The sequence below is a fragment of the Chroicocephalus ridibundus genome, chromosome 2 (assembly GCF_963924245.1).
Source record: "Chroicocephalus ridibundus chromosome 2, bChrRid1.1, whole genome shotgun sequence".
NCBI classification, from domain to species: domain Eukaryota; kingdom Metazoa; phylum Chordata; class Aves; order Charadriiformes; family Laridae; genus Chroicocephalus; species Chroicocephalus ridibundus.
In genome coordinates this window covers 169624154-169639203 of record NC_086285.1, presented here as the reverse complement: position 1 = coordinate 169639203, position 15050 = coordinate 169624154, and the positions used below count along the sequence as shown (strand labels likewise).

At 72.2% G+C, this 15050-nt stretch overlaps 2 protein-coding genes across 3 annotated transcripts; both read left to right on the top strand.

Moving 5' to 3' along the window:
• The first annotated feature begins 2065 nt into the window (after positions 1 to 2065).
• Positions 2066 to 5752, top strand: SPATC1 (spermatogenesis and centriole associated 1). Its single transcript, XM_063327696.1, has 4 exons — positions 2066 to 2288; positions 3219 to 3521; positions 4556 to 4683; positions 4773 to 5752. Exons 1-4 carry the CDS (start codon positions 2147 to 2149, stop codon positions 5094 to 5096), a joined length of 897 nt encoding a protein of 298 aa, XP_063183766.1. The 5' UTR covers positions 2066 to 2146; the 3' UTR covers positions 5097 to 5752.
• Positions 5753 to 6458: 706 nt separating this feature from the next.
• On the top strand, positions 6459 to 14620 carry LOC134512313 (sphingomyelin phosphodiesterase 3-like). Of its 2 annotated transcripts, none has more exons than XM_063327695.1 (8): positions 6459 to 6580; positions 10246 to 11273; positions 11364 to 11436; positions 11595 to 11735; positions 11819 to 11908; positions 12039 to 12102; positions 13355 to 13508; positions 13591 to 14620. In XM_063327695.1, the coding sequence occupies exons 2-8, from the start codon at positions 10347 to 10349 to the stop codon at positions 13684 to 13686; spliced, it is 1545 nt and encodes a 514-aa protein (XP_063183765.1). In that variant the 5' UTR covers positions 6459 to 6580; positions 10246 to 10346; the 3' UTR covers positions 13687 to 14620. The 2 variants fall into 2 exon arrangements, with proteins under 2 accessions (XP_063183765.1, XP_063183763.1); XM_063327693.1 differs by lacking the exon at positions 6459 to 6580 and adding an exon at positions 6843 to 7417.
• The last annotated feature ends 430 nt before the right edge of the window (positions 14621 to 15050 follow it).

The following is a 15050-nucleotide window of genomic DNA, read 5'->3' as shown; positions in this document are numbered from 1 at the left end:
TGCCCCCACCCCCCTGCACCCGGGGGCCACGGGGACGTTTGGGGACGGGGTCAGCCCGTGTCACCCATCTCCCCCTGTCCCCACCGTGTTCCAGCCTCGGCAGCGCGTGGCGCTCGGGGTTGGTCACCAGTGGCACTCAGGGTTGGACACCGGTGGCACTCGGGGTCGGTCACCAGGAGCGGTGGCACTCGGGGTCAGTCACTGGTGGCACTCGGGGTCGGTCACCAGCACCGGTGGCACTCGGGGTTGGACACCGGTGGCACTCGGGGTCGGTCACCAGGAGTGGTGGCACTCAGGGTCAGTCACTGGTGGCACTCGGGATCAGTCACCAGGAGCGGTGGCACTCGGGGTTGGACACCGGTGGCACTCGGGGTTGGTTACCGGCGGTACTTGGGGTCAGTCACCGGTGGCACTCGGTGTTGGTCACCAGCACCGGTGGCACTCGGGATCAGACACCAGCGGCACTTGGGATTAGTCACCGGTGGCACTCGGTGTTGGTCACTGGCAGCACTTGTGGTTGGTCACTGGTGTCACCTGGGGTCAGTCACCAGCAGCGGTGGCACTCATGTTGGTCACTGGTGGCACTTGGGTCAGTCACCGGTGGCACTTGGGATCGGTCACTGGTGGCATTTGGTATTGGTCACCGGTGGCACTTGGCGTTGGACACCGGTGGCGCCTGGGGTTGGACACCGGTGGCACTCAGGATCGGTCACCAGCAACACTTGGTGTCGGTCACCGGTGTCACTCAGAGTCGGTGACCACGGCGCTTGGTGTCACTCAGAGTCGGTGACCGCGGCGCTCGGTGTCGGTCACCGGTGTCACTCAGAGTCAGTGACCACGGCACTTGGTATCGGTCACCGGTGTCACTCAGAGTCAGTGACCGTGGTGCTCAGTGTTGGTCACCGGTGTCACTCAGAGTCGGTGACCGTGGCGCTCGGTGTCGGTCACCGGTGTCACTCAGAGTCAGTGACCGCGGCGCTCGGTGTCAGTCACCGGTGTCACTCAGAGTCGGTGACCGCGGCGCTCGGTGCCAGCCGCAGCAGAGCTTTATTCAGCGCCGAGCACCGCGCACCCTGCGTCGCCCGCCCTCTTCTCCGCGGCGGCCCCCGGCTCTGCCGCCCCGGCTGCGCCGCGCTGCGGGGGCTCTGCCGCCAGCCAGCCCTGGCCCCGGAGCAGCTGGGGGGGCCGGGGGGCTGCCAGGGGGGGCTGCTGGCAGTCCCGGCCCCCCCGGGCCTGTCGCTGCCTCTTGGCTCGCGCCGCGTCCTGCCGGGCCCTGAGCTCCAGGGAGCTGGTGACGAACCGCACCATGGTGGCGGCGCCGGGGCTGGGGTTCCGCTGTGCTGACACCCCCCGCTGGGGGCTGGGGGGGTCCTGTAACCGCAGCAGAAGGGGGATGGTGATGGAGCCCCCGCCGCGCGTCCCCCGAGGGGTGCGGGGGTCACCCTGTGCCGGGCGGCGTTGCCGGCAGCGCGGTGACAGCGGCCATTGGGGATGTGTCACCCGGAGCTGCGGCGCCACGGCCCAAACCCGGCAAAAAAGGGGGTGCAGCCCACCCGCCCTCCCCCCCCTCGCCCGTGGTGCTCCCGTACCGTCACCGGGGCCAGCCGGCTCGGAGCTCCCTGGTGCCGGGGCAACCGGGGCCGGTGGCTGCGTGGCAGGGCCGTCAGGGGACACCGTCCCTCTGTGACATCCCTTCAGAACTCAGGTGCCGCGGCAAGCCAAGGGCCAGCGTTGGCCGCGGTAGCGCAGCCCCGGTGGCCGCCATGGAGCCGGTGGCCGGCGGGCGCGTGGCGCGCGCGGGGCTGTCGGTCTTCGCCTGCTACGACCAGCTGCGGCGCGAGATCCAGGCGCTGCTGGCGGAGAACGAGGAGCTGACGCGGCTCCTGGGGCGGCTGCGGGACCCCCGCAACCCCCGCCACCACCCCCGCGGCCAGCACGGCGCCGCCAGCTCGGCCCCCCCCGGCGCCCCGGCCCACGGCCACGCCGGGGGGCACTTCCCCTTCCCCAGCGTAGGTGAGGGGGGCACCGCGGTGGGCACCGGCGGGAGGGAGGGGGGGGGGGGGCGGTGGGTGCCGCGGCATCAAATGTGTCCGTGTGTGTCCCCCCCCGGCATCCGCCCACAGGCGACATCTCGGAGTGGGAGCTGATGCCCCTGGAGCAGAGCAACGTCTTCCAGGTGCCCCCCCGGGAGCTGCAGAGCCAGGACTCCAGCGTGGCCGGCGCATTGCCCACCCCCGGCGCCTCCGAGCTCGCCTCCGGGATCCTCTTCCCCGCGGCCGGGAACAGAAGTACTGGGGGGGCTGGGGGGGGCAGGCGCCAAGGAACCTGGGAGGAGGGAGGTGGCACTAGTCTGATCCCCATCTGATCCCACCCCGTTCCATCCCATCCTTATCCCACCCCATCCCCATCCCATCCCCATCCCATCCCATCCCAGCCCCATCCCCGTCCCCATCCCATCCCATCCCATCCCATCCCCATCCCATCCCCATCCCATCCCATCCCCATCCCATCCTTATCCCATCCCCATCCCAGCCACATCCCAGCCCCATCCCCGTCCCCATCCCATCCCATCCTTATCCCATCCCATCCCCATCCCATCCCATCCCCATCCCATCCCCATTCCCATCCCATCCCATCCCCATTCCCATCCCCACCCCATCCCGTCCCATCCCCATCCCATCCCAGCCCCATCCCCGTCCCCATCCCATCCCATCCCATCCCATCGTTATCCCATCCCATCCCTATCCCATCCCCATCCCATCCCCATCCCATCCTTATCCCATCCCATCCCATCCCCATCCCATCCCCATCCCATCCCATCCCATCCCATCCCCATCCCATCCTTATCCCATCCCATCCCATCCCCATCCCATCCCCATCCCATCCCATCCCATCCCATCCCCATCCCATCCTTATCCCATCCCATCCCCATCCCATCCCCATCCCATCCCATCCCACCCCATCCCATCCCATCCCCATCCCCATCCCCACCCCATCCCGTCCCATCCCATCCCCATCCCCATCCCATCCCATCCCCATCCCATCCTTATCCCATCCCATCCCCATCCCATCCCCATCCCATCCCATCCCATCCCATCCCATCCCATCCCACCCCATCCCCATCCCCATCCCCATCCCATCCCATCCCATCCCATCCCATCCTTATCCCATCCCGTCCCAGCCCCCAGGGACCGATCCCGACATTCCCGTCCCTCCAGGCCTCCCGGTGACGGGTCGCGGCAGCCCCGGCCCCGACGGCCTCAGCTTCTCCTGCCCCATCGACCGCTTCCGCTCTGCCAGTTGCCCCCCCGCCCACTGGCCGTCCCCGGAGCCGCGCCGGGACTCCCCGGATCCGGACCCCGGCGCCTCCTACCTCTGGGTGTCGGACCCTCCTCGCCCGGGCTCCGGGACGCAGCCGCTGGACCTGCGGGTGCCGGTGGCCCAGCACCCCGAGCCCTGGCCGAAGGTGGCCCGCGATGCCCACCGGCTGGCCTGCGCCCGGGAGCCCTCCAGCTGGCGAGGTGAGGGCCGGCCGCGGCGCTGCCGGTGCCCCCCCGGGTGCTGCGTGCCCAGCGCCAGCTCCGTGGCCGGGGTGGGGGGACAAAGGGGTCCTGGGCGAGCGGCTCCGGCCACCCCGTGCCGGGGAGCAGCAGCCACCCCGGGGATGCCGCGGCACCGTGAGCCTTGGCGCTGGCAAAGCTGGCACACCAGCGTTTCTGCCCGGCAGAGCCGGCACGCCGGCATCTCCGCACGGGGAAAAGCAGCGCGCTGGCATTCCCGCCCTGTAAAATGGGCGCAAGCGAGTCTCTGCCCGGCACAACCGGCACCGCCGGCACCCGCAAACCCCTCCTGCGGGGCCAGCAGCAGCAGCGAGGCTCAGCCGCGACCCCGGGGTGGTGGGGGGCACGGGGAGAGGGGGGGGGACACGTGGGGACGTCTTGGTGGGGACACGGGGAGACATCCATGGGGACACGGGGAGATGTCGGGGGGACACGAGGAGAGGTTGGGGGGACGTGGGGGGGGTTGGGGGGACACAGGACGATGTTGGGGTGACATGGGGACGTGTCGGTGGGGACACGGGGAGAGGTTGGGGACGCCAGGAGCTGTTGGGGGGACACGGGACGATGTTGGGGGAACACGGGACGGTGTTGGGGGGACATGGGGACATGTCGGTGGGGACATGGGGGGAGGTTGGGGACACCAGGAGCTGTTGGGGGGACACGGGATGATGTTGGGGGGACATGGGGACATGTCGGGGGGGACATTGGGAAAGGTTGGGGACACGAGGAGCTGTTGGGGGGACACGGGACGGTGTTGGGGGGACATGGGGACATGTCGGGGGGGACACGGGGAGAGGTTGGGGACACGAGGAGCTGTTGGGGGGACACGGGACGGTGTTGGTGGGGGCGCAGGGAGACGCCGGGGGCACCCGGGCAGACGCTGGGGGGACACGGGGGGACGTGGGGGTGCCACGGGGGGGAGCGGGTGGGCAGCCGGGGCGACGTCCCCGCGGGGGGGGTGGCGCCGAGCTCCCGACGGCGGCGTGTGCCGGCAGCCGGGGGGGAGCCGCTGGTGGGGGAGATCGCCTTCCAGCTGGACCGCCGCATCCTGGCCGCCGTCTTCCCTGACCGCCGCCACCTCTACGGCTTCACCGTCGCCAACATCCCCGAGAAGATCATGGCGGTAGGTCGGCGCCCGCGCCGCCGGCGCCACGGTGGGTGACAGAGCCGGGGGGTGACCCTGACGTGTCTCCCTGCCTCCGCCCCCCCCAGACGGCCCTGGGCACGGTGCCGGGGCCCTTCGACGAGCAGCGCTGCGCCGACGCCGCCCGGCGCTACGTGGCCGTGATGGGGCGGCTGCGGGCGCTGGGCTACAGCCCCTCGGCGCACCCGGCCTTCGCCGAGTCCTTGGTGAACACCTACGGCGTCCTGCCCCAGCCCCCCGGCCCCGACGCGCGCCCCTACCACAGCCCGGCCTTCCTGCGCCGCGTGGTGACCGAGACGGTGCCGCCGCCGGCGCAGCTGGACGTGATGGTGCTGCTGGATTGCCTGGAGGAGCTGGCGAGGGAGGACGGGCAGCCCCTCTTCCTCTGGTGACGGGATTTCCATGGCCGGCGCTGGCACCGGCACCGGACCCCACACCGGCACCGGACCCCACGCCGCGCAATAAACGCCGTGTCCCACAGCATCCTCCTGGAGACGCTGGTTGGTCACGGCGTGGGTGGGCGCACGCTCTGCCGGGTGACAGACGGTCCCCTCGGGACAGGGGGGACATGGAGGCGCCGGAGCGGGTCCGGAGAAGGGCAACGGAGGTGGGGAGGGGGCTGGAGAAGGAGGAGAAGGGTCTGGAGAACTTGTGAGGAGCGGCTGAGGGAGCTGGGGGTGTTCAGCCTGGAGAAAAGGGGGCCGAGGGGAGACCTTCTCGCTCTCTGCAGCTCCCTGAAAGGAGGGGGCAGCCAGGGGGGGTCGGGCTCTTCTCCCAAGGAACAGGCCACGGGACAAGAGGGAACGGCCTCCAGTTGCGCCAGGGCAGGTTTAGGATGGATATCGGGGAAAATTCCTTCATGGAAAGGGCTGTCGGGCGTTGGAAGAGGCTGCCCAGGGCAGTGGGGGAGTCGCCATCCCCGGAGGGATGGAAAAGCCGGGCAGACGCGGCGCTGAGGGACGCGGGGTAGCGCTGGGTTTGGCAGCGCTGGGCGGAGGGTTGGACTCCATGGTCTGAAAGGCCTTTTCCAACCTCAGCGATCCATAGAATCCTGGAACAGTTTGGGTGGGAAGGGACCTTAAAGCCCCCCCAGTGCCACCCCCTGCCCTGGGCAGGGACACCCCCCACCAGCTCAGGTTGCTCCGAGCCCCGTCCAACCTGGCCTTGAACCCCCCCAGGGATGGGGCAGCCACAGCTTCTCAGGGCCGCTGTGGGTCCAACCGCCCCACGGCAGCGCCGACTTCCCCGATTTTGCGACCCTCCCCACCCGCTCCATCTCCCTGACCTTCGCCTGCTGTCCCCACCCCGCTGTCACCGCGCCTGCGGCGGCTCGGGGGACCCCGGTGAGGGTGACGGCGGGGGTGACGCGGTGGGGGAGGGGGTGACCCGGTGGCGGGGGTGACGCGGCGGCGGAGGCCGCGGTGCTTTTCCTTTCGTTCCCTGGTCCGGGGAAATCCCCTGGGATGCGGAAGCGAGAGTCGGGGACGCCGGCGGTGCTGCCGCGGGGGGGGGACGGAGCCCAAACCACGACACCGGGACGTGCCACCGGTGTCCCCCCCTCCGTCACCCCACCATCGGGGCCTCGGCGGGGGTCGCACCGTGGCTGCCGGGACCCTCGCAGCGGGGGGTGCCGGGGGGTGCCACGGAGGGGTCAGCGCTGGGGGATTCAGCGAAGGGGGACCCCGCGGCGGGGGGGCCCTGGGGGTGCCGGGGGGGCCCCTGGCAATGTCCGGGGGGGGGAAGGGGAAGCGGCAGCAGGAAACGGAGCCGTTCGGGGCCAACTGCCATAAAGGGAAACCACCGGCCGCACCGCGCCGCGCCGCACCGCGCTGGCAGAGCCGGTGCCCCGCGGGTGGGGGCCCACGGCAGCACCCGGGTAGGTGTGGGGGGGGGGGAACGGCAGCATGGACCCCCCTGCTGGGGTCTGCGCAGGACTGGGGGGGGTCAGTGGCGCCAGAGGTGCCGCGGTGTGTCCCCCCCCGGCAGCGGCACAGCCGGAAGGTGACGGCGGTGACATGGGCAAAGTGTCCCTGAGCCGGGGGGGGGAGGTGCTGGCAGGGGGGAGGGGGGAGGTTTGGGGGTCCCCGCGCACCCCCATCCCCACCAGGGTCCTCCCCCCCCTTCTCCGGCGTCGTGTCCCGGCAGCGCAGGTGGCTGCGACCCCCCGTGTCCCCGCTCCACCTTCCCCTCCTCATCCTCACCAGCCCCCGGCGCGGGCCGGCAGCCCCCCCCCACCCCCGGCACGACCGCGGCGGGAGGCGGCAGCCGAAGGGTTAATGCCCCGGGAACCAGCCCCGCGGGCGTTCACCGGCCGGGCAAGGTGCCACTGGGCCACCGCGGCTCCCCCGGGCACCCGGCCTGGCACCAGGGGGCTACCGGGGGGGCTACCGGGGCTGGCGGCAGCCGGCAGTTGTTTGCCACGCACCTGCGGCTGGAATGCGGCCGGCACGGGGCGGGTGGCAACCGGGCACGGCCGAGGCCACGGCTAATTACAGCCCGGTCCGGCCCGGTGGCGAGCGGATGTTTGTGACCTGTTGAGCTGCCGGCCGCGGCGTTGCCGGCCCCACGGCGTGCCGAGCCCCCCGGCGTGGTGAGGAATCGGTAACCCCCGGCGGACGGTGGCCGTGAGCTGACGGCGGTGGCGGCGGTGCCGGCCCCCCCGGGGAGGCGTTGGTGCCGTTGGCGATGGCCCCCAGCGCCGCGGGGCCAGGAGGTGAGCGGGGGGCGACGGGGGACGCGGTGGTGGCACCGGGGACCGGTGCTGGTGGGGTGGCACCGGGCAGGGAACCGGCACCGGGCAGGGAGCCGGCACAGGGGGGCTCGGGGACCCCCAGGTCACGGTGCCGCTGGCCCCCCGGCCACTGACGGCTGTGCCGAGCCGTTCAGCGCGGCACAGGCAGCGCCCAGCCGCGGGGAGGGCTCGGCCGCCGCACCCTGCCGAGCCGGCCGCTGGGCAAACACGGCCCTCGGGGCCCGGTGGGACGCGCCAGGGCCTCCGGTGCCGCCGGGTAATGCCTGTCGGTGCTGCCAACACCGCGGGGCATTTCCCAACACCGGTGCCAGCACGGTGGGGCAACGGCGCTGCCGGCACCGCGGGCACGAGGCCACGCCGCCCGACGAGAGCCCTGCGGCTGCCACCGCCACCACGGCAGAGCCCACCGGCGTTGCCGGCACGGCCGCACGGCAGCCGCCGGCACCAACCCCGCGCCGGGTGAGGGCCACGGTGCCGCTCCCAGCCGGGCCCCGCACACTCACGCTCCCGTGACGGCAAATTGCCATCCCGTGGGAGTCCGGGATGCCGGCGCGGCCGGGATGTGCCGGGACCTGGGACTGAGTCACCCCCGGCCGCCCCGGCACGTGCCGGGATCCCGCCCCGCAGCCCCACGCCGGGACCCGGAGCGGGGGGTCCTGCCCGGGGGACCCCCTGGCGGGAGGGGACACGGCCCCCGCGGCCCCCGGTGCCACAGCCGGCGCCGCAGCAGCCACAGCCCAGGCTCCGGGGCGTGGGGAGTGTGGGGCAGCCCCACAGCGGGGGGAGTGCGGGACCCACGGCCAAGTGCCCCCGGTGACCCCAGTGACCCCCATGACCCCACCACCCCAGGTGACCCCAGTGACCCCAGTGTCCCCAGCGACCCCCACGACCCCCGTGACCCCAGTGACCCCCATGACCCCCATGACCCCACCACCCCAGGTGACCCCAGTGACCCCAGTGTCCCCAGCGACCCCCACGACCCCCGTGACCCCAGTGACCCCCATGACCCCCATGACCCCACCACCCCAGGTGACCCCAGTGACCCCGGTGTCCCCAGTGACCCCCACGACCCCAGCACCCCCCAGCGGTCCCCAGTGACCCCCACCATCCCCGGTGACCCCAGCGACCCCATTGACCCCAGTGACCCCACCATTCCCAGTGTCCCCCACTATCCCCAGTGTCCCCAGTGCCCCCCGGTGCCCCCCGAAGTCCCCAATGTCCCCAGTGTCCCCAGTGTCTCCAGCATCCCCCAGGGTCACCAGTGACCCCGCTGACCCCAGCGTCCCCAGTGCCCCCAGTGTCCCCCGCACCCCACTACCCCCACTGTCCCCAGTGTCCCCCAAAGCCCTCAGTGTCCCCAGAGCCCCCAGTGCCCCCAGTGACCCCAGTGACCCCAGTGCCCCACTACCCCCACTGTCCCCAGTGCCCCCAGTGTCTCCAGCATCCCCCAGCATCCCAGTGTCCCCCAAAGCCCCCAGTGACCCCAGTGACCCCACTGTCCCCGGTGACCCCAGCGTCCCCACTATCCCCCAGCATCCCAGTATCCCCAGTATCCCCAGCATCCCAGTGTCCCCCAGCGCCCCCACTGTCCCCAGTTCCTTCAGTGCCCCCCAGTGTCCCCAGTGACCCCAGTGTCCCCCCGACCCCCAGTGCCCCCAGCCCCCCACTATCCTCACTGTCCCCAGCACCCCCACTGTCCCCAGTGCCCCCAGCCCCCCAGTGCCCCCAGTTCCCCCAGCGCCCCCAGTCCCCCAGCCCCCCAGTTCCCCCAGTGTCCCCAGTGACCCCAGTGTCCCCCCGACCCCCAGTTCCCCCAGTGCCCCCAGTGGCCCCAGTGCCCCCCAGTTCCCCCAGTGTCCCCCCGACCCCCAGTTCCCCCAGTGCCCCCAGTGCCCCCAGTGCCCCCCAGTTCCCCCAGTGCCCCCCAGTGCCCCCAGTGCCCCCAGTGCCCGGCGCTGGCGGGGGCCGTCTGGCGGCGTTGGCGCTGCCGACTCAGGCGGGCGTCAGCGGCCGCAGGGGCCGGGGGTGACGCGGGGTGAGGCGTCGGGGCAGGAGCCGGGGGAACCCGTCGGGCCAGGCCGGCCGGTCACGGCCTCCCCGGGCTGGGGCTGGCCACGGCCCAGCCGCGCGCCGCGCCGGCCACCGGCACAGCTCCGGGGACGGCGACGCGGGGGCACGGCGCCCCCTGACCCCCCGAGCCCCGCGGGAAGGTGAGCGGGGGGGCTGTGGGGCGGCACGGGCGTGAGTAGCCACGGCAGGGGGGACAGTAGCCGGCGCGGGGGCGAGGGTGGTTTGAGCCGTGGCCACCGAAGGGGCCGGCGGCGTCGGCGGGGAGATGCCACCGGGCACCGCTCCGGGGTGTCCCCCCGCATTGCGCCCGCCCGAGGTGGCTTCGGGGGTCCCGGGGACGCCGCGGAGGGGGCCAGTGGCCCCGCTTCGGCCGTGCCCACCCCCCCCCCAGCCCTGCCGCAGCCCGCGGGTGGCCCGGCCGCGCCGCCGTCACCGAGCCCGGGGACGCGTGGGATGCGTGGGAACCTGCCGGGGCCGCGCGTTCCCACGGTGGCAGCTCGGCCGGGACGCAGCCGGGGGGGGTCAGGTGGTCCCACCCCCATCGCCCCTAACTGAGGGGGTCCCACCCCCATCGCCCCTAACTGAGGGGGTCCCCTCACCCCTAATTGGGGGGGTCCCGGGGGGGTTATACCCCTGTCACCCCTAATTGGGGGGGTCCCTTCACTCCCAACTGGGGGGGTCCTGTCACCCCTAACTGGGGGGGTCTCTCTCTCCCGCAGGTGCCACCGGCGTCGCCGAAGCCCCCGGGCAGGAGCAGGGGGACGTCACTGTCCCCCTCAGCCCCCTGCCGGCCCCCCCGGCCCCCCGCCTCCCCCCCGCCATGCTGCTGCCGGAGTCCCCCTTCCCCAGCCGGGCGCTGGCGGCCCTGGACTCCCTGGCCTGGGGGCTACTTGCCCCCAGTGTCTGGGCCGTCAACGGGCTCCTGGACCTGCGGCCGACGACGGCGGAGCGGGGCCGGTGGCGGTGCTGCGGCTGCGCCGCGAGGGCCGTGGCGGCGCCGGCGTACGCCGCGCTGCTGCTGCTCACCTTGCCCTTGGCCGCGCTGGGGCTACTGCTGTGGCTACCGGTGCAGGCCACGCGGCGGCCCTTCGTCTACCAGTACACGGCCGGCACGGCGCCGGCGGAGCCGTGGGAGCTTCGGCAGCGCCGGACCTTCACCTTCCTCACCGCCAACCTCTGCCTGCTGCCCAGCGGCCTGGCCAAGTTCAGCAACCTGGGCCAGACGCCGCGTCGCGCCGCCGCCATCGCCCGCCGCCTCGCCCCGGCCTCGCCGCGCCCCCACCGCGGCCACCGCGCCGGCCTGGTGGAACCGCGGCACGGGCAGGCCAGCAGCTACGGCGGGACCCTCTGCGCCGCCCCGCGACCCCCCGGCAGCGTGACGGTGGAGGTGGAGACCGAGCCGGTGACGACCGAGCCGACGGTGGCCGAGCCAGTGATGACCGAGCCGACGGTGGCCGAGCCGGCGGCGTCGCTGGCCGAGCGCTTCCCGTCCGACGCCGACTTTGTGTGCCTGCAGGAGGTGTTCGACGCCGGCGCCGCCGCCATCCTGCGCCGGCGCCTGTCCGGCACCTTCCCCCACCTGCTGTGGGGGGTGGGCGGCCGGGGGCTGCGGGGGGGGGCGCTGAAGCTGCTCGACAGCGGGCTACTGCTGGCCAGTCGCTACCCGCTGCTGGCCGCCCGCTACCACGGCTTCCCCAACGGCGCCCGCGAGGACGCGCTGGCCGCCAAGGGGCTGCTGGTTGCCCAGGTGAGGGGGACCCCGGCCGCCGGTGACGCCGGTGTTGCCGGATGGTGCCGCTGAAGGCGGGGGGGGGTGTGTGTGTGTGTGTGTCCCCAGGTGCTGCTGGGCTCGGCGCGGGGACGCAGGGTGGTGGGCTACCTCGGCTGCACCCACCTGCAGGCGCCCGCAGGTGAGGGGACGCCGCGGGGACAACGCGGTGGTGGCGGCGGCGGTGGCGGTTGGGGGGGGGGTGTCCGTCCCGGTGACGAAGCGGCGGCCGGCGACGCCGCGTTGCGTGTCGCCATGTGTCCCGTGTGTCCCCCCCCTCCCCGCCTCTCCCCGCCGCAGGCGACGGCCGCATCCGCGAGGCGCAGCTGACGCTGGCGCTGGGGTGGCTGCGGCTCTTCCGGGAGGAGCAGGAGCAGCGCGGGGACGTGGTGGCCTTCGACGTCTTCTGCGGGGACCTCAACTTCGACAACTGCTCCCCAGGTCCGGGGACGGGGACGGGGGGACACGGGCGGGTTTTTTTGGGGGGAGCAGGGGGGGGTGACGCGTCCCCGTCTCGCCCGCAGGTGACGAGCCCACCCAGCGGCACCGGCTGTTCGAGGCGTACCGCGACCCCTGCCGCCGTGCGCCGGGGCAGGAGGAGCCCTGGGCCATAGGTGGGACCTCGTCCCCCTCCCCGCGTCACCCCGTGTCCCCAAGGGAGGGGACGCACGGCCCGGGCGGGTGGCGGGGGTCCCGCTGATGGCCGTCCCCGTCCCCGTCCCCCGTCCCCGTCCCCGCGCGCAGGGACCCTCCTCGACCACCTGAGGATCTACGAGGAGCCCGTGTCCACCCCCGAGAAGATGAAGAGGTGACAGGGGTGGGGACACGGGGGGGGGACACACGCAGCCCTGGGGAAAGGCCACCCCCAGCCCCGGGGGGGGACAGGGGACGCTCCAGCCCAGGCACCTGACCCTGCGTCACCGCGTCCCCACGCCTCCCCGTGTCACCGTGTCCCCACGTCCGTGTGCCACCGGCTCCCCGTGTCACCACGTCCCCGTGCCACCGTGTCCCCATGTCACCCCATCCCTCTGTCACCCCATCCCCGTGTCACCATGTCCCCATATCCATGTGCCACAGCTTCCCCGTGTCCCCACATCCCCGTGTCACCACATCCCTGAGCCACCGTGTCCCCGTGCCACCATGTCCCTGTGTCCCTGTGCCACTGTGTCCCCATGCCACCGTGGTTCCATGCCACCATGTCCCCTGCCGCTGTGTTCCTGTGCCGCTGTGTCCCTGAGCCACCACGTCCCCGAGCCACCATGTCCCCATGTCCCTGTACCACCGTGTCCCTGTGCCACCGTGTCCTCATGCCACCATGTCCCTGTGTCCCCATGCCACCGTGTCCCTGTGCCAGTGTGTCCTCATGTCCTCATGCCACCGTGTCCCCATGCCCCCATGTCCCTTTGTCCCCATGCCACCATGTCCCTGTGCCATGTCCCCGTGCCACCGTGTCCCCATGCCCCCATGTCCCTTTGTCCCCATGCCACTCTCTCCCTATGCCCCCGCATGTCCCCATGTCCCCGTGCCACCATGTCCCCATGTCCCGGTGCCCCTGTGTCCCCGTGTCCCCATGCCACCGTGTCCCTGTGCCGCCGTGTCCCCATGCCCCATACCATCATGTCCCCATGGCCCCATGGCCCCATGTCCCCATGCCACCATGTCCTGGTGCCCCCATGTCCCCATGTCCCCATGTCCCCATGTCCCGGTGCCCCTGTGTCCCCATGTCCCCATGTCCCCGTGTCCCCGTGCCCCTGTGTCCCCATGCCCCCATGTCCCCGTGTCCCCGTGCCCCCCGTGTCCCCGTGCCCCCCGTGTCCCCATGTCCCCGTGTCCCCATGTCCCCATGCCACCATGTCCCCACGTTCTGGTGCCCCTGTGTCCCCGTGTCCCCATGTCCCCGTGTCCCCATGCCACCGTGTCCCCATGCCACCATGTCCTGGTGCCCCCATGTCCCCATGCCACCATGTCCCCTGTGTCCCCATGTCCCCATGTCCCCCTGCCACCATGTCCCCGTGTCCCCGTGCCCCCCGTGTCCCCATGTCCCCGTGTCCCCGCCGCAGGACGCTCTCTCAGCCGGGGGGGCGGCAGCGTTACCTGGCGGGCCCCATCCTGGCCAGTGGCCAGCCCGCCCCGCTGGCCCCCGGCCCCTGGCACGGCCGGCGCCTGGACTACGTCCTGTTCCGCCAGCCCCCCGGGGACCCCCCCCTGCGCACGGTGAGTCCCGGTGTCCCCCGGCCCCCCCGGGTGTGTCCCCCCCCCCGGCGTGTCCCCCGCCCTGACGGCCCCTCTCTGGCAGGAGGTGGCGGCCGTCTCCTTCGTCACCCAGCTGGCCACCCTCTCCGACCACTTGCCCGTGGCCCTGCGCCTCCGCGTGGCCCCCGCGGGCCCCTGAGCCAGGCGCTGCGGCGCTGCTCCGGCACCGGGCCACCACCAGGCCAGCACTGGGCCACCACCAGGCCAGCACTGGGCCACCACCAGTCCGGCACTGGGCCACCACCAGGCCAGCACTGGGCCACCACCAGGCCGGCACTGGGCCACCACCAGGCCGGCACCGGGCCAGCAGCAGTTGGGCAGTGTTCCGGCACTGGTCTGGCACTGGTCCATCACAGGCCTGGCACTGGTGGCCCTAGTGGCCCTGGTGGCCCTGGTGGGACTGGTGGCCCTGGTGGCCCTGGTGGCCCTGGTGGCACTGGTGCCAGACATGGTTTTAGCAACGGGAGTGAAATAAAGGCCCGGAGCGCAGCGGGGTGTGGGTGACCTGTGCCACCGCGTCCCCGTGCCACCGTGTCCCCATGTCCCTGTGCCACCGTGTCCCCATGTCCCCGTGCCACCACGTCCCCACACCACCATGTCCCCATGTCCCCGTGCCACCACATCCCTGTGCCACCACATCCCCATGTCCCTGCACCACCATGTCCCCATGTCCATGTGCCACCGCGTCCCCGTGCCACCATGTCCCCATGTCCCTGCGCCACCATGTCCCCGTGCCACCACATCCCTGCGCCACCATGTCCCCATGTCCCTGCACCACCTTGTCCCCATGTCCATGTGCCACCATGTCCCCGTGCCACCATGTCCCCATGTCCCTGTGCCACCACATCCCCGTGCCACCATGTCCCCATGTCCCTGTGCCACGACGTCCCTGCACCACCACATCTGTGCGTCCCCATGTCCCCATGTCCCTGCACCACCACATCCCTGTGCCACCATGTCCCCGTGCCACCGTGTCCCCATGTCCTGGTGCCACCGTGTCCCTGCCATGGTCTATGGGGCCCTTGGGGCCGGCTCTGTGGGGACACTTGGGGACCCTCAAGTGACCACTCTGTGGGGATCCTCCTTGGGGACTTCTCCATGGGGACCTTGGGGACCATCCCACGGGGACACTTGAGGACTGCCCCGTGGGGACCCTTGGGGACCACTCCATGGGGACCCTTGGGGACATCTCCATGGAGACCCTTGGGGACATCTCCATGGGGACCCTTGGGGACATCTCCATGGAGACCCTTGGGGACATCTCCATGGGGACCCTTGGGGACATCTCCATGGGGACCCTTGGGGATGGCCCCGCAGGGACCTTAGAATCGCAGAGTCAGAGAATGGCTGAGGTTGGAAGGGACCTTTAAGATCATCGAGTCCAACCTTTAGCCTACCCTGACAAGAGCCACTTCTAACCCATGTCCCCAAGTGCCCCATCTACCCTTTTTTTAAACACCTCCAGGGATGGTGAATCCACCACCCCCCTGGGCAGCCTATTCC